General features: G+C 43.8%; 1 protein-coding gene across 5 annotated transcripts in view; it reads right to left on the bottom strand.

Annotated features, from left to right (window-relative positions):
* Window positions 1-18145, bottom strand: part of DZIP1 (DAZ interacting zinc finger protein 1) — an 81387-nt gene that overhangs the window by 57140 nt on the left and 6102 nt on the right. For 4 of the 5 annotated variants that reach the window (XM_050948299.1, XM_050948323.1, XM_050948314.1 and 1 more), the window contains exons 2-4: window positions 14477-15092; window positions 8836-8920; window positions 5580-5707 (exon numbers count right to left, since the gene is read on the bottom strand). In XM_050948299.1, coding sequence (XP_050804256.1) covers window positions 5580-5707; window positions 8836-8920; window positions 14477-14938 — 675 coding nt within the window. In that variant the 5' untranslated portion in view covers window positions 14939-15092. The remainder of the gene's footprint in view (window positions 1-5579; window positions 5708-8835; window positions 8921-14476; window positions 15093-18145) is intronic. The other variant, XM_050948306.1, reaches the window with a different exon arrangement.

Genomic DNA, 18145 nt, shown 5'->3' with positions numbered 1-18145 from the left:
GATATTTTCTTCCTCTCATCTGGTCACCTTAATTATTACTATGTTATCAAGCAAACTATAACCCAATATAAATGAACCACATTACCAGAGAAAAACAAGTAACCATTCATCAGAACCAGCAAAATAAAAGAAAAAATAATGGCAGTGAGTAATCATCATTCCCTTGATGTGGAGTCCTACAAAATCCACATTTTTACAGCAAAAGCTCGCGCAAGGTGCCCTCACAACTTTAAGTGAGAAAAATAACAATTTTAAAATAAATATACAAAAGAATTGGGCTAAACAGGGTAACTCTGGCTATCAGTAAATATAGTTGTCACTCATATATACAGATTGTAAGGAAAGGGGAACTTGAAATCTCAGGCGTGATAATGGCTTATACAGACTTTCAACTTAACGTAATTATTTTTAACAGAGTACTAGGAGAATAGTGATCAAAAGAGCAATCGCCGTCTGATAGCTTTTCAGTGCTTACTGTATATGAAAAACTGGAGGGCTCAGTGTTGTTAGTGGTCAAGTGCCCTCCAATACATTCTTGCAGGGGATATCAAGGCAATGACTGCAAGGATAGTATAAAGGGCAGAAACAGCTCATAACGAGAAAGGTTTGTTCTTCTGGTACTGTACATACCACAAAGTTCTGTTCTTCTATACTAACAAGGACAGTTTCAAGGCTGATGCATTCACCTTGAGGCCGTTGTTAGATATGAATAATGTGGGGGAAGCCCTGAGAAGGACTGGAAGTCCCTTACATCCATGCTGCTGATATCCTGGAACTCTTCCTCAGAAATAAGGGTCTCTGATTTCATAAGATCTGGATCGTGCTGGGTAGACCCTCTCACTCCTCTGGTGAGAGTGGGGGGGCTACTGGAGTGGGATGCAGGCCCCTAGTTCAGAGTTACTTCTGTTCCCACTCAATATGGCTTGTCAGACCTCCACATGGAAGTTGGGGGTGGGGCGGCACACTCTGAGCAGAACAACCTCACTATTAGAGCAGTACTGGAGCTAAGCAGGAAGGGGATTTCTTCCCTTTCCTCCATCGTATTTTTAGGCTTTCATATTGCTTCTTCTGCTCCACAGGAACTCTGGTGCCATCTAAGGCCCAGAAATTAAGATATCACTTCACAGAAAAGATGCCAGCTTCAGCTACCCAGCAGGGGCATGATACCTGGCCAAGTTCTTGTGAGCCTACAGATGGAATCAGGGATGGAGACAAACATCTTCATTCTGGATTGGTTGTCACCTGGCAGAGTAATGAAAGAGAGGACGCACATCTGGCATACGCAGTATCATGGAAACTATACTGCCACCTTCAGGGGATAAAGCTTATTTTAACCCATTTCTCTTGCTTTTTATTAAGTAGCTTCCTTCCACCAGAAAGTTTCTAGTTTTGTTAGTATAGTTGGGTGAATTTTACTGAGGTGGGTAAAATTATTCAACAAATCAGGATATGTTCTGTTATTCTACTCACTATCCTTGTGCCTTACATATCAAATGCAACTTTGCTTTCTCAGTATTACTCTGCCTAACTGTCCTTGTTTCAAAGGTATAAACAAACAGGGAGCTGAATAACTAACATTTTTGTGGATTTTCTAATGGTTAAGCTAAAATATTTATCTATAGATACGATGTTATTAAATACATATTGGGAGCATCATTAAATTAAGGTCCCATGTGCTTTGTAATAGGATTGATCTAATTATACAGGAAAACCCACAACTGTTGTTTCTGAAGTATTCTGATATGACAGACTGGAAATTTTGCTGCCGCTTCAAGTAGTTTTTTTTTAAATGGACTACTATTAATTTTAAATCAAAACAAATCATACTATCCAATCAGTATCATTGGTGCTATTTAATTTGGTATTAACAATGACATATTTCGTTGCTGTCCCTTACATATTCAGTTTTTTCGTACACTGCAGAATTTTGTACCAAACATAGAAAACTACATTCTAGAAGTTGTCAGGGGAACCTAAATGCTTAAGTAAAAGACAGATGGGGCTTTTGGCACTTGGGAAGGCATAGGAGATAATTTGGGGTTGCAGGATAAACACATAATAGCAGGAAATAGTTATCAACAATGACATTTTAAACCATTGCCATTGAATTTCAGAGCTAAATGGGGCAGTTCACATATCTCCAGAGCTATTGTTTCAGGCTGTCTGCAGACTCAGGCAGATATGCCTAACACAGTTACAAAGTCCCATTTAAAAAGTCTCATTGCAACCATAGAGCTACAGCAGCTGTAAGAGCGCTCGTGTAGCAGCTCTATGCTGATGGGAGAGAGCTCTCTCGCCGACATAGCACTGATCACACCGGCGTTTCTGTTGGAGTAACTTATGTTGCTCTGGGCTGCTTTTTCACACCCTGAGCGACACAAGCTATACAAAAGTGATAGTGTAGACATGCCAAAGGGTATGTCTACTCAGCAGCTGAGAGGTTTAATTCCTGCTGGGATACGTATGGGCTAAGTAGAAACTTGGGAAGCTGCTAATGTGCTGACATGGCATTAGGGGACAAAGGCATAAGAAGGCTGTAGTTCTTTATTTAATAAATAAGTTGCCATATTTTGCCCTTCCCTGTTGCTTGTAAGAATTGATAAATGTTGCAGCTGCATAAGAAATGCGGGGATCTAAAGGACACTTTTTGGGTAAAGCAGTGTTATCGCCTCCTCCCTTCCTTTCCCAGCTACATAAACAAGCCCTGGCTTATGGCCCCTTCCTACCTCTCCTGAGAATTGCTGACCAGGGAGATTTGTGGCACCAAATTGTTGCAAAGAAATGTATTTTCAAGGTAAAATGCCTGTGTAATATGTGTAATGCTGTGCACAGATAGGATGAGTTTACTAACAAAATGGGTGTTTTAATTATTTAATAAGGGTTTTGGGGTGTTGTAACGGATGTCGGAGTATACATATTAACAAACAAAAAGAATGTGCTGTAACTAATTCAGTGCTTACTGGACAATTGGGTCCAGGGGAACAAGTATCGCAATAAAGAAGCCTGTACTCATATCCGCCTCTGGGTCAACTTGTTCTTTCTTCTAACAATTACCAGCTCAGTTAAATGTACACATTAGCTCTGCTCGAGCTAATAGCAGGGTGGTAGGAGTGCAACCGGCAGCAGCATGGATAGCAGCCTGAACACAATCCTGCCTGAAACCCTGGGTACATATTCGGCAGCTAGCTGGAGCCACTGCAGTCACAATGCTATCTTAAGGCACTAGCTCAATTAGTTGTGCAAGCTGAGAATTACACCTCCCAGCTGTTGTGTAGATATACATACCTATTGCTACAGTACAGTAAAGGGGAAGGGATTCCTTGGAGTTAGAGAAAGAAGATTTGAAATAACCTACATCTATGCATAGACCCTCAACTTGCATAAGTAGTTGGGGAGCAAAACATCCAGGGAATCAGAAACTTGCAGCTGGTACAGCAAATAGGGAATGTAAAGCAGTGTAAAGAAATCCACCTACACTTCATAAACTTCCAAGAACCTATTCCACTGGTTCCTGTATGCTACTGCAGAGAGGAGAGGACAGGTAACTCACAGGTATACAACCATTTGCAGGGACAGAAGGCTCCGACACCGGGAACAATGCAGGAGACAACCAGTGAGCTGTGTCTTTCCACAGCTACTCACTCCCCAAGCCAGCTCTGGGTCTCTTGGAAACAGTTGGCAGCTGGTCTTTTTGACTCCATGAGAGAGTCTGCCCTTGATTCTTCTATTTGCATTAAACATTTTTCAGCATCAAGGGCTGCTCTCCCCTTGTTGCCTGTGCATAGCCTCTTGTAGGAAACAACAATGGTTTCTACTATGAGGTCAGCAGTAGAAGTAAAGGGAACTTTATAACCATGCTATGCAGAAGAAAGTTACCAAAATATTAGAAAAGTGGGACAAATTACAATGCAATTTTAAAATTCAATTACATTTATAACATCTAGATCAAGATTGGTCTTTAACTAAATCTGTCTTACTTAAAAACCAGCTCCATACTGCCTTTATTCATAGAATGCACTCTTTGAAGTTATCTGTTAGGCCTATATCCTCTCCTCCTTAAAATCCATTCTAAAAACTCATCTCTCTTGTAATATTGACAGGATAGCTGATTTTATTTATTTGAAAAGAAACAAAAATTGCAAGATGATTTGGAACCATCAAGCTGTGATCAAGAAATGATCAAGTTGTGCAGTAGCTTAACTATGTAATCACATTATCTTTTTATTTTTGTTACACCTATCCTATCTTCCCCATTTATAGATGCCACTGCAATTCAAATTAATAACAACAGTAATAAAATAAAGCCTTTGCGTGTAACTACCCACTAAAGCAATATTACTGCTTTTAAATTTTTTCACTTTCCACTTTTGCTTCATATCTTGTCAACCTTCCACAATGGCTGAGGCTACCTACTGCTTCAGGTTACTGAAAGCCTTTGGCTACTTACCTAGGGTTCAAAGACTAACACACAAGTTGAAGTGATATTCCTTGCATTTTCTCACCATTACCCTCTTCTCACTCTCCCTTCCTTAACCTGTTATCTCATGTCTTACCTATGTTAGATTGAAGTTCTTATGGCAAGGAACACCTTACTGTTTACAAACCATCATTTAAACATACAGAGCAGTATCTAGAAAGTGCCAAATCACCATAGTGTCTAGGCATTATATGATACCCCTCTACCCTGCTATAACACGACCCAATATAACACGGGTTCGCGTATAGCGCAGTAGCAGCGGGGCTCCGGTGGCACTTTAAAGGGTCTGGGGCTCTGGCTGCTGTGGGGACCCTCGGGCCCTTTAAATCACCTGCTGGAGCCCTGCCGCTGCTACCCTGGGGCTGCGGCAGCAGGGCTCATCAGCAATTTAAAGGGCCTGGGGCTCCCCACAGCAGCTGGAGCCCGGAGCTCTTTAAATCACCGCTGGAGCCCTGCCACCCCTACCCCGATATAACGGGGTTTCAGCTATAACGCGGTAGGGATTTTTGGCTCCCCACGACCACATTATAGCAGGTAGAGGTGCATTTTAAATAATACATATTATAATATTCTGCATTCTATCTGTTCCAATAAGAGCTTTTTGCCATTCTGATGACTTTCAGGTGCTAATAGTAGCAGTGCCTTTCATATTGGTTCCAAAATATATACAAGAAGGGATAGTGGAAAGTAACAAATAGGGCTTTTAAAATTGCAGGAGGGCCTGTACCTGATGCTGATGTGGCAAGGAGCAATGCTGCTAAACAGAAAAATCTTATTTAAGTTTTCATTCAGTTCTATTCACCTCATTCGCAAGCTACATGGTCAGTGAACACAGTCCAGAATACTGTAAAAGCAACAAAGAGTCCTGTGGCACCTTATAGACTAACAGACATTTTGTAGCATGAGCTTTCGTGGGTGAATACCCACTTCGTCAGATGTATTCACCCACGAAAGCTCATGCTACAAAACGTCTGTTAGTCTATAAGGTGCCACAGGACTCTTTGCTGCTTTTACAGATCCAGACTAACACGGCTACCCCTCTGATACTTGAGTCCAGAATACTGATTCTTGTAGGATGTTGTTAACACTTAATATATACTACCTTAGAAAATCTGGCCATGTGAGCTTGCTGTTCAGCTTCTAGGAGGGACTTGGTGAGCTGTAACTGCTCCTTCAATTTATCGATCTCATCCTGTAATTTATCTGTCTGTGCTTTCTTCTTTTGTTCTGCTTGAAAGAAATATACATTTGAAAAATGTTAATTATATTTCTGGGAAATGTGATGTTTCCCACAGCTGTCTTTCTTCAATGCTTCTCCAACCTTTTCATTCTGTGAACCACTACTCTCACAGATCATCTCTCCTCCCAATATCACAATTCAGATTGCTTCTCAAAATAATACATTCTCTGGACTACTAGAATAAGCTCCACAGGCCATAGATTAACAGCCATCATCTTATTGAAAATATAGCATGTGAAATAAGTTTATGAAATATTTAAAATAAAAATGAACTAATCTAACAGATAATATAATCTAATTTCAACATATTTTATAGGAATGTAAGGGACAAAAGGTCAAAGAAGGAATGAAAGGCATGACTCCCAAATATATAATTCTGCAAGATTCACTAGAGGATGTTAATTAGTTAAAGTCACTTTCTTTATCAGTCTATATAGCGATACAACTTTGAATTTCTTTAGAATTAGATAAGTGAAACTTCTGTTCCCAGAATTTCATTTTAAGGGTCACTGTCAAAAAAATTTTTTTAAATGTACACTCAAAAATATATCAATCTATATAGGTTTTTATAAGTTTGCCCATCACTGCAGTATCTGAGTACATAGCAGAACAACGGGAATAACTGTGCATGTGTCTACACAGCAATTAAAAACCCACGGCTAGCCCATGCCAGCTGACTTTGGCTAAGAAGCTCAGTCTAAGGGGATGTTTAATTGCTGTGTAGATGTTCAGGCTTAGGCTGGAGACAGGGCTCTAAGACCCTATGAGGTGGGAGAATCCTAGAGGCCAGACTCCAGCCTGCGCCTGAACATCTATACTTAAATAGCCCCTTAGCCCGAGCCCCACAAGCCCAAGTCAGCTGGCATGGCCTAGCTGTGAGTGTCTTATTGCAGTGTAGACATAACCTAAGTCAGGGGTCGGCAACCTCTGGCACGCGGCTCGCCAGGGTAAGCACCCTGGCTGGCCGGGCCAGTTTGTTTTCCTGCCACGTCGGCAGGTTCGGCCAACCGCGGCTCCCACTGGCCGTGGTTCACCGTCCCAGGCCAATGGGGGTGGTGGAAAGCGGCATGGGCGAGGGATGTGCTGGCCGCAGCTTCCCACCACCCCCATTGGCCTGGGATGGCGAACCACAGCCAGTGGGAACTGGGGGTCCGCTGAACCTGCCGACGCGGCAGGAAAACAAACCAGCCAGGCCCGCCAGGGTGCTTACCCTGGCAAGCCACGTGCCAGAGGTTGCCGACTCCTGCCCTAAGTGTTTAAAGAGTTGAATCACTCCCCTCACACAGTAATTCTTCTTGCTAATACAGAATGAATCCAGCTCAATTGACTCTGCCATTCCTCCCATTACCCTCTCTTTCCAAGCATATAACAGCTGCTTTCCTCTACCAATTTACCAACATCTTCTTTCAGTTCCTTCAGTGCTACTGCTATTTTATTGGCCTCTCTCTCTGTTCAAACCCTGTCTCCATCCTCTCTCTCTCTCTTCCACTATCCCATTTTTCTTGCTCCCAGCTGCTCTTCCTTCCTGACCACCTCTATCCAGCTGCTCCTGCTCCACTGTCAAACTGTCTCTCTGGTTCACCATCCCCGACTTTCCTCCCCCAACACCTTTCCCATTGCTAAAGAACACCAGCTCCCAGCAACAATGAATCGTGCACACAGTGAGAAAAATATATTGGGGTAAAACAAGCAAAAATCTGAAGAATGTCTTTCACACTATAAATATTTTTCAGTTGACACAATGCAGAAGAGGCAGAGAAGAAAATCCCTAAATTCATCATTCATACTGACAATAAAAATGTAGCATTACTCTGTACATGCAAATACCTCTGAAGCAAGCTGGAAAAAAGTGCCTTTATCATACACCAATAACCATGTACACTGGATTGTTAACTTGTGCATATTTAATGTTGTGAGACACAAGGCCAAAGGGCACATGCCTTGAACAATTTGCATATTAATTCGAGTTTATGTTGTATGGTGTGCGGCTGTACTCTCACAAATCTTGGGAGACAGGCCAGTCCTCGCTTACAGATAGCCTCCCAACCTGAAACAAATACTCACTAGTGACAGACTTGAAGGCGGCAATATTACAACAAAAAAATTTCAAAAACAGACTCCAAAGAGAGACTGCTGAACTCAAATTAATATGCAAATTAGTTACAATTAACTTAGGTTTAAACTGAGACTGGGAATGGTTGGGTCATTACACTAATTGAATCTATTTCCCTATGTTGAGTTCTCCTCACATCTTCTATGGGTCGTCTCAATTATCACTTCAAAGGTTGTTTTTTTCCTGTTGATGATAGCTCATCTCAATTGATTGGCCTCTTCCAGTTGGTATGTGTACTTCCACCTTTTCATGTTCTCTGTATGTATAACTATCTCCTGTCTGTGTGTTCCATTCTATGCATCCGAAGAAGTGAGCTATAGCCCATGAAAGCTTATGCTGAAATAAATTTATTAGTCTCTAAGGTACCACAAGTACTCTTGTTCTTTTTGCAGATACAGACTAACATGGCTGCTACTCTGAAACCTGTTTTTAAGAACATCATTTTATATTAATCTACCAAATAGGGTAGTGTAACAACGATGATTATACTGGATTGTGGAGTTTGGTACCCTGGTTGAATAATCGTAAATTTCCCTATAACTATCATATTGTACTATCACTATACATTTATTGTGGGCCTGATCCAATTCTAACTAACTTCAGGGGAGGTGGAGTGGATCCCATAATGATAACAATGCTTTTTAATAATATTTCCTTTTCCTTGGTACTTCCCGTTCACTGGCAATGATACATTGTCACAGCTTTCATATACTCAGATAAAGCCACTGCTCTGAATTCTGCAACTGGCAAAGTATTCAGCAGGAACTCAGTTTGAAAAATTATTCTAAACATGGCAGCATGCTATTCCACGTTTATAATCTTTCAGTGAAATGACTGCCATATCACATTTGGTCAGTCTAACTGTCAAATGTACAAACGCATTCTGGGGCTTATAAGTCAAATGGCTTCTTTCTGGGTCACACAAAAACTTAAATTCCATATCCTGAATATATTTTACGTATTTCTATATCTCCTTAATTTTCCTGATAGCGTGAAAGTACTCACCAGTTTGAGATTCTTCTTTATGGCGTCGCTGCATATGACTTTGTAGAAAGGAGTAGTTCATAAAAGCCTTATCACAAAACTGACACTACAAAATACAAATAGATAATTGTTTTAGGTAACAACATTAATTGCTGTTTTTTTTAATTATGACAGTTAACATTTTTTGAATTAGCCTATTACATTTCTCCATACAGCAGCCCATTCTTGTACATGACAACACTGTGATACTGATTTGAATTCCAACATTATTCAATTTAAATTACATAGCATGCTGGTGGTATCATAAACAGATAGCTAAGGGTTAATGTCTCTTTCACCTATAAAGGGTTAACAAACAGTGACCTGCAAACACCTGACCAGAGGACCAATCAGGAGACAAAATACTTTCAAATCTCGTGGAGGGAAGCCTTTGTTTGTGGGTTTTGGGTTTGGTTTTGTTCTCTCTGAGTCCTGGACGGGACTAGAGGTGCAACCAGGTTTCTGCCAATCTCCCTGCTACAGTCTCTTATCTATTCAGAATTGTAAGTAAGAAAAGGCAGTCATAGTCTTTTAATTTGTTTTTTTTCTATTTGCATATGTGTACTTGCTGGAAGTAGCTTAAATTGTGTTTCTGCTGGAGAAAGTTTCTTTCTATTGTTTATAGTTAAAAGACCCTGTAACTTTTTACCATTTAAAGTGCAGAGATAAACCTTTTACTTTTTTCCTTCTTTTTTATTAAAAGTTTTGCTTTTAAGACCTGTGTGATTTTTTTTTCTCCTAGTTAAGGTTCAAGGGAATTGGTGGGGAGAAGGGAAGGATAAATTTTCTCTTTGTGTTAGATTCACGCAGCTTGTATTGCCTCTGGATGAGGGGGAAGGTAACACTCCTCTCAGTGTGGTGATTCAAAAAGTTGAATCAGGCGATCTCCTAGTGTTCCCAGGGCGGGAAGGAGCTGGGAGGAAGAAGGGAGGGGGAGGGGAATGGTTTATTTCCCTTTGTTGTGAGACTCAAGGAATTTGGGTCTTGGGACCCCCAGGGAAGGTTTTTGGGGGAGACCAGAGTCTATCAGGCGCTCTACTCTAAGTCATGATTGGTGGCAGCCTATCAGATCTAAGCTGGTAATTAAGCTTAGGGGAATTCATGCTAGTACCCATATTTTGGACGCTAAGGTCCAGAATTGGGAATTATACTTGACAGGTGGTAACAGATGAAATATTCAAGCTTGAGTAGTAATGATAGGAATTATATCCTATGTAAGATGAAGCCACTAGAAAGCGATAAGATCACAGACACTTGAGAATGTCTGGGATTCAATTCAAGAGAAGGTAATGGTTGACAATACTGTGAGAAAAGACACAAACACACTTGCTAATTAATGCTATAATTAAAGTGGAAAACACGTTTAAATTATTACCCCATTATCACTCACTCTTAATTGTAAAATAAAATCTCCATTTGGACTGAAATGCTCCATGTTTGGTTTTAAAAAACATGAAATATGAGGAATATCCATGCCACTATTTTGGATTTCAACAAACTGAAAAGAAAAATACATGTACTTTTCCCATTGTGAAACTGTATTGCCACACTCTCTCTCCTTCCTCCAGCATATATAACTCAACAATAGCTGAATGGAGAAATTTGGCATTAAATTGCACACTTTGAAACTATATCCATGGTGGGAGGGGGGGAGGTAGAATCATAAAATACCATATCTCATCCAGGCAATCTGGTAAGTGCAAGATTACTTCTGCTTTGTGGAGTCTAGTTTCAAATGTGCCAAGCAAGGGGGATTTCATCCCTACTTTTGATAAATTATATATTAATACCTTCTTTTATTATGCTAAAATTCTTCTCTTCTGCATATTGTTATCGGGACACACCCCACCCCTTAATCTAGAGTTGCCAACTTTATAATATTTAAAAAACAGACACTCCAACAAGAGGGCCAAAACATCCCCCACTCTGCCCTCTTCCCCCGCCCCAGAGCCTACCCCTGCCCCACCTCTTCACTCCCCTAAGACCCCACACCCCATTCACTTCTCTCTTCCCCTTTCCCCCCTCACTCACTGCTTTTCCGCTCTCCCCTCTGCCCGGGTCAGGAAGGACTCACCCGCGGAGCCAGGCTAGGAGTTGCAGTCGCCTAATGTAGGTAGGAGGCGGCCCCAACTGAGTAGGGGCTGGCGTGGATAATGACCCAGCGCACCCTTGCCTACCCCGCCTGTAGTAATCAGACTTTCCAGTCAAAAACGGAACACCTGGCAACCCTAACTTAATCACCAGGCAGTCAAGGCATATCTCTATTATGGCTCTGATCCTGCACCAGGTTCCACTAATGGGGAGTCCCATTGACTTTAGCAGATTCTAATGCAGGATCAGGGGCCTAGCCTTTTCTCATAAATCAATCTCCCCAACCCTCAAAGGTCTTCTGTAGCTCATCCGCATTCCTCTGAATTAATGAAATTCCCAGAAATTAAAGGCACATCCAGGTGTGATGGTGCCAGAGCTATGTAAAGATTTATTAGTGACCTTCCCAGGATGCAAAGTTTGCAACCCAAAATTGCACTGACTTTTTGTTTCCTTCCCATATTATACTGAAAACTCTGATGAAATTTGCAGAAACCTACTATCCTCAGATTTTTTTTTAGCATTACTGCTTTTCAGGAAACTTAGAAGGGGAATGAGATAAGGAAAAGTAGAGTTGTGGGGGAATCATGCTGGAGAGGATAATAGGGAGGAGGAGCTGGAGCAAGAAAGGGTGACAGTTGCAGATAAATAAAAGCACTGTTTATTAGGATCCAAATTAATAACAAAATACAGCAGAAACTCACTGATTCATGCAGCACAGACCTGCAAGAATCTGCCTCCCACCCAACCTTTCAGGAAAAATATAAAAGCAGAGGCTGTAGTAAGGTGCCAAGTTACATACTTTTTTTTTTTTAATACAAAATGTACTACAGAACATTTACACATTCTTTATGATTTGTCCTGCCTCTAATGGTGTGCATTTAACACACTCATTTACACTCATCTTTTATAAATGGAGATAAGTATTTTATCACATTTTGATCCTACTGGTATATTTTTAAAGTTTTTTAATTAATCCTTAAAGTACATTTTGCCCATTTTAAGAGTGATAAACAGAAGATCTACTATAAAACATGAACAAAACATACAGCTGTTGAAACTGATTGAACCAGATTGTGACTCAAAACCCCACATTTCTTTCATAAGGTATGATGGCTAACTATCCTTGGCTATTGTATATGTTTCAAAACATACAAATCTGCTTAAGGGAGCTACAACTGCACACTTAGTCAGTCACACTGATGTAATATGAATGTAAAAGACAATTTCAAACTTGCTCAGCAGATTTAAAATCTGTTCATTACAGTCAAATTCCCAGGTCTCATCTAGAATTTGAAATTCTACTACTGATAGCTAGTATGATATTAAATATAAATGTCTTGCAACCACCACTAAAACCATTAATAATTAAGTTACATTTTGTTGGATACATGCAAGGAAGTACTGACATAAAACCTAGCTAGAGAAGGTACTGTATGGCAGCAAAGCAAAGAACCATCAGGGATTTTACACTGCAAGGGATTGCACATGATTTATGGTATTAAATTGGCTGTGAAATACTGTTATCCATTCAAGCACTAAACTCATGTAGTAGAAGCAAGCTCTTATTCAACAACTAGCAGATGGAAGGTTTATACTATGTGCCTATTACTGGTGACAATATTCCTCGAACTATTTTTCATAGTATTAGATACAAGAAAGCTTTTATGTAACATTAAGATCTTGCCAAAATCATCAAAATACGAGAAATTCAAATATAGTAGAAAACTGTCATTTCAGCATTAAGAAAGATATTATTTGAGTTTTTGAGCCTTAAAATTATCACACCTTAATAGCAATTCCATTTGACAGTTCATATTTTTACAGTTTTCACTTGTTCTGGACGTGGATTAAAGACATTAAACTTAAAACTCAAAACTCAATCACTGTACATCACTTCGAAAATAAAGTGCACATGCATTAAGAAAGGCAAGTAAATGTTTACAGTCTTGCTCATGAAGGGGCCAAAGCTTTAATGGGCATGGAATCTGAATTACACTGAGCAAGACTAGCAAAAACCCCATTGTCTGGCACTCTAGGACAGCCAAATGCTTGATACAAACAAATGATACGTAATAGTTGCCTACTAGTAAATCTGCACTTACAAATACTAGATAGAGATAACTTGGAGTCCTCCATTCAGACCCAAAGTGCTCACTCCATTTTACAGATATTACTCAATATCAGTTTCTGAACTCATCCCTCACTAGATCTGTCTAATTCTTAGAGATAATAATTTACTCCAAGAGATAAAAGGGGGAGAAAGAGCTTTTTATTTTATATGGCCTTAAATGGATAATGAGATAAATGCGGCTGAACAGAAGAAGGAAAATGAACTATACTTCAAGGCCAGTATTTTGCTCGATTCTTCTCCGGGCTCCACTAAGCCAGATATAGCCTAAATGCATTTTGAAGAGAATGCATGCACATATTTGTGCTGTCAAATACAATGAAGGGATTACTTGACATTCAATTGAGTTCACAATTAAACTGATGCAGGGGCTCACTCAGTTTTCATTTTCAACCCAGGTCAGACGCTCTGGTCAAACAAGACATCTAGACCTTTTGAAGTGCAAATCACATCAGCAGCTTCTCCTTAAGGCCCTGATCCTGCAACTGAAATCCACAAGGATCCTGTATTCACATTGTGTCCTAATGAATTCTGCCCATATGGGTACCATCACAAGACTGGGGCCTAAGTGAGGGAAATATACAACAAATAGCATAATCTGCTTTTTAAAAATACAGAATTTTGGACAAAATATAATATCTTCCTACTGGACCACTGAACTTAAGATGGAAATTATTCCTTAATCAAGACATTTTAGAAACAAAACTTTTCCTAGCCCACTGACATGCTGATGTTCCCTCCAGTTGGGGTTGAAACACGTTGGTGGCATAGCACGGCAAAGCTTGCATTGCTCCTACCTATGCTGTACCTACTATTTGGATAAACAGGACTTAGACCTTCAGGAGTGTTAGGTTAGAATATCTTTCATGAGAGTTAAATGAACTTTAAATACACACACACAAACACACAAAGTTGGCCCGAGGCCATATTTGCCCAGTTTCAGCCCAGTATAGTCTTTAAATTTTGGAACATCTTTTAAGGCAGTTATAAATTCCCAAAATACTTGTTGGAAAAAAAAATGGGGAAGTTGATAGAAAAATTAACAGTTTAAGAGTCTAAGACTTAACGTTCCCTATACTCCCTTACCTGCCTTCCACCTCACCTAATCATTCGCTTCAGATTCACTTTAGGTATGTCACACGGGATGGTGAAATGAATGTAAGCCTGGAAAAAGCTCATCAGTCAATAGGATTAGTTGGAAATCAAACGCTTCCTCTCTAAAGCAGTATGAGATTCTGGCCCCAAAGTGCTGGGAATGAAACCGCAGCCTCCGGGGTATTTTGATGGATCTCATGAGGGGTGGGGGAGCATATCCCCAAGGTAAGACAGTGTTTCCTGCCTGCCTGCCCTGCGGTTGCACCATGGAGGAGTTGAGCGCTAGCAGTGACTATAAGTGTGTCTCACCTGGTGATAGCTGGCTCTAGCCTCCAGCATCATCTGCTGGGTGCTGATCATCTTCTTCCGCCGCCTGCACTCCTCCTTCAGCAGCTTCATCTCCTGGGCACGCTGAGCCGCCTCCTTGCCCACCTCCTCCAGCCGGGTGTCAGCTGCCCGCAGTGCCTGCTCGCGGCCTTGCAGCTGGGCACCCAGGTGCTCCTGGCAGTGCAGCAGGTACTCGATGGAAAGCTGCGCCAGACGCACCAGCTTGAGCAGCAGCGGGTCGGCAGGGCCCCGGCAATGCGGGCAGAGCAGCCGCTCGGCGCTGCAGAAAGTGACGTGGCCGAGGTGCTCCTGCAGGGCCGCCACGTCCAGCTCGCTTGCCACCCGCTCCACGTCCACAGCGCTCAGCCTGCGCCAGTCTGGGCTCCCATGCCGCGGTCGGAACTGGAAAGCGGGCAGGGGACCCAGCGTGGCAGTGCTGCCCATCTCGGCCAGGCTGCAGTGAGAGAGGGAGGTACTGCTGGGCGCGGGGCCACGAGTCCCGCCACCAGATGGCCGGCCCAGGCCTCAGGCTCTGACCATGAGCTGGGCTGCAGAGCCCAGAGCCCCCTCCTCGGTGTCTGCTGCGTTGCTATGGCAGCTGTGGGGAGAGAGCAAGAGTGAGACGCCTGGTACCTCCCCTGCCTCTTCCCTATATTACCCCCCATCCACTTTCTCATTCCCCATCCCAAACACCTGTCCACTCCTACAGCCTCACCCCATCCCCTCCACACACTTCACTTCCTCATCCCCCATCCCGAACACATTACATCCCCCACGGCCTCACCCCCCCCACACACACTTCACTTCCTCATCCCCCATCCCAAACACCTGTCCACCCCCTCAGCCTCACCCCCGCCACACACACACTTCACTTCCTCATCCCCCATCCCAAACACATGCCCACCCCCCCACACACTTATCCACACCGCTCACCCCCATCCCCACACACTTCACCACCTCACTCTTCCATCCCCAACCACCTCCAGGGCTGGCTTTAGGCCGATTCCCCCGATTCCCCGGAATTGGGCCCCGCACCTTAGACGTCTTTTTAAATTTTTAATTTTTTTTTACATACCTGGCGGTGGTTCGGGTCTTTGGCGACACTTCGGTGGCAGGGGGGTAAGGAGCGAGTGAAGGACCCCCCGCCACCAAAGTGCCGCCGAAGATCCGGACTGCTGCCAGGTATTGGAATCGGGCCCCACAGCTCCTAAAGTCGGCCCTGACCACCTTACCCCTATCCTCACCACCGCTTCCCCAAACACCATACCCCACATCATCCTTCCTAACCTCCCAACACCTTGCCCCCCTGCATATACAACCCCTGGCATATACACCTCAGCTTCTCATCTTTCCAGTCATTTCCAAATACATCCCATATCACCCCCTCCTCAGGCACCCCTACACAACTCATATTGTATACACACCCCACTCTACCCCATCCTCATCCCCGCAGGCACCCCTATATCCCTATACACATTCCACATAGTAGCATTCCCTCCACAAACACATCCTACATTTCTTCCCCTCCAGCCACTTCCCATGAACATCACACAATCCCTTCCAGTACACCTCACCCATTAGTCATATGTTTCACATCTCCCATTTCCAATATACACCCCTGTATACTTCATCCCCATACAGCACAAATACAACCCACATCACCATGCAGAAGGACAGAGAGAGAGCATGCGAGCACACATGAGACTAGGGCCTTGTTTTTATTCAAAGTTGCACAGGTTTAATTAAAGGTGTAATTTTTTTTTAAACCAATTTGGGTAAACCACTTCATTTGTTAAATCAATATTAAGCCATGTTTAGGAATGTTCACACAGGGTTTTGGTTTAAATAAGGCCTGGTCTGAGCTACAAAGTTAGATTGACGTAACCTGTTCCTGCATGTATCTACACTCAAATTTGTATCCAGCCAATGTAAGCACCATGTTACAGTGATGCAGCAAAACCACCTCCCCAAATGGCACAGAGCAGGGGTGGGCAAACTTTTTGGCCCGTGGACCACATCCGGGAATAGAAATTGTATGGCGGGCCATGAATGCTCACAAAATTGGGATTGGGGTGCTGGAGGGGGTGAGGGCTCTGGTTGGGGATGCAGGCTCCAGTGTAGGGCTGGGGATGAGGGGTTTGGGGTACAAGAGGGTGCGCCAGGCTGGGATCAAGGGGGGCGCAATAGATCTAGTACTGCACTGCAGACCGGCCACTTCTACAAGGAACTGCATGCCATACTGGGTGGAGATCCCACTAGCACCCAGCAGACCTCTATGGATACCTTGGAGGAGCCTAAGGCAGAGACCTCTGTAGTGAACACCAAGGAGGAGGAGGAGAAGGAGGGAAGATGCAGTGGGTGACTCCAGCCATGCCACAAGCCTGGACCTGTTTGAGACTGAGGCCATGTCTACATCTAAAATTTTGCAGCGCTGGTTGTTACAGCTGTATTAGTACAGCTGTATAGGGCCAGCGCTGCAGAGTGGCCACACTTACAGCAACCAGCGCTGCAAGTGGTGTTAGATGTGGCCACACTGCAGCGCTGTTGGGCGGCTTCAAGCGGGGTTCGGTGAACGCGAGAGCAAACCGCGGGGAATCAGGTCTCCTTCCCCGGTTTGCTCCAGTGTTCCCCGAACCCCCGAACAAGCAGGTCTCCTTCCCTGCGGTTTGCTGGGTGGTTCGGGGAACGCGAGAGCAAACCCAGGAAAGGAGACCAGCTTCGCCGCTGTTTGCTCTCGCGTTCCCCGAACAAGCAGGTCTCCTTCCCTGCGGTTTGCAGGGTGGTTCCGGGAAACGCGAGAGCAAACCGCGGCGAAGCTGGTCTCCTTTCCCGGTTTGCTCTCTCGTTCCCCGAACAAGCAGGTCTCCTTCCCTGCGGTTTGCTGGGTGGTTCGGGGAACGCGAGAGCAAACCCGGGAAAGGAGACCAGCTTCGCCGCGGTTTGCTCTCGCGTTCCCCGAACAAGCAGGTCTCCTTCCCTGCGGTTTGCAGGGTGGTTCCGGGAAACGCGAGAGCAAACCGCGGCGAAGCTGGTCTCCTTTCCCGGTTTGCTCTCGCGTTCCCGGAACCACCCAGCAAACCTCAGGGAAGGAGACCTGCTTGCTCGGGGTTCGGGGAACGCGAGAGCAAACCGCGGCGAAGCTGGTCTCCTTTCCCGGTTTGCTCTCGCGTTCCCGGAACCACCCAGCAAACCTCAGGGAAGGAGACCTGCTTGCTCGGGGTTCGGGGAACGCAAGAGCAAACCGCGGCGAAGCTGGTCTCCTTTCCCGGTTTGCTCTCGCGTTCCCGGAACCACCCAGCAAACCTCAGGGAAGGAGACCTGCTTGCTCGGGGTTCGGGGAACGCGAGAGCAAACCGGGGAAGGAGACCAGCTTGATTACCAGAGGCTTCCTCAGGTATGCTGGGATACCTGCTTATTCCACGGAGGTCAAGAAAAGCGCTGGTAAGTGTCTATATTTGATTACCAGCGCTGGATCACCAGCGCTGGATCCTCTACACCCGAGACAAAACGGGAGTACGGCCAGCGCTGCAAACAGGGAGTTGCAGCGCTGGTGGTGCCCTGCAGATGTGTACACCTCCTAAGTTGCAGCGCTGTAACTCCCTCACCAGCGCTGCAACTTTCTGATGTAGACAAGCCCTGAGCCACAGTCTA

The sequence above is a fragment of the Gopherus flavomarginatus genome, chromosome 1 (genome assembly GCF_025201925.1).
Source record: "Gopherus flavomarginatus isolate rGopFla2 chromosome 1, rGopFla2.mat.asm, whole genome shotgun sequence".
Classification (NCBI taxonomy): Eukaryota; Metazoa; Chordata; order Testudines; family Testudinidae; genus Gopherus; species Gopherus flavomarginatus.
This window is presented reverse-complemented; position numbering and strand designations above follow the sequence as displayed.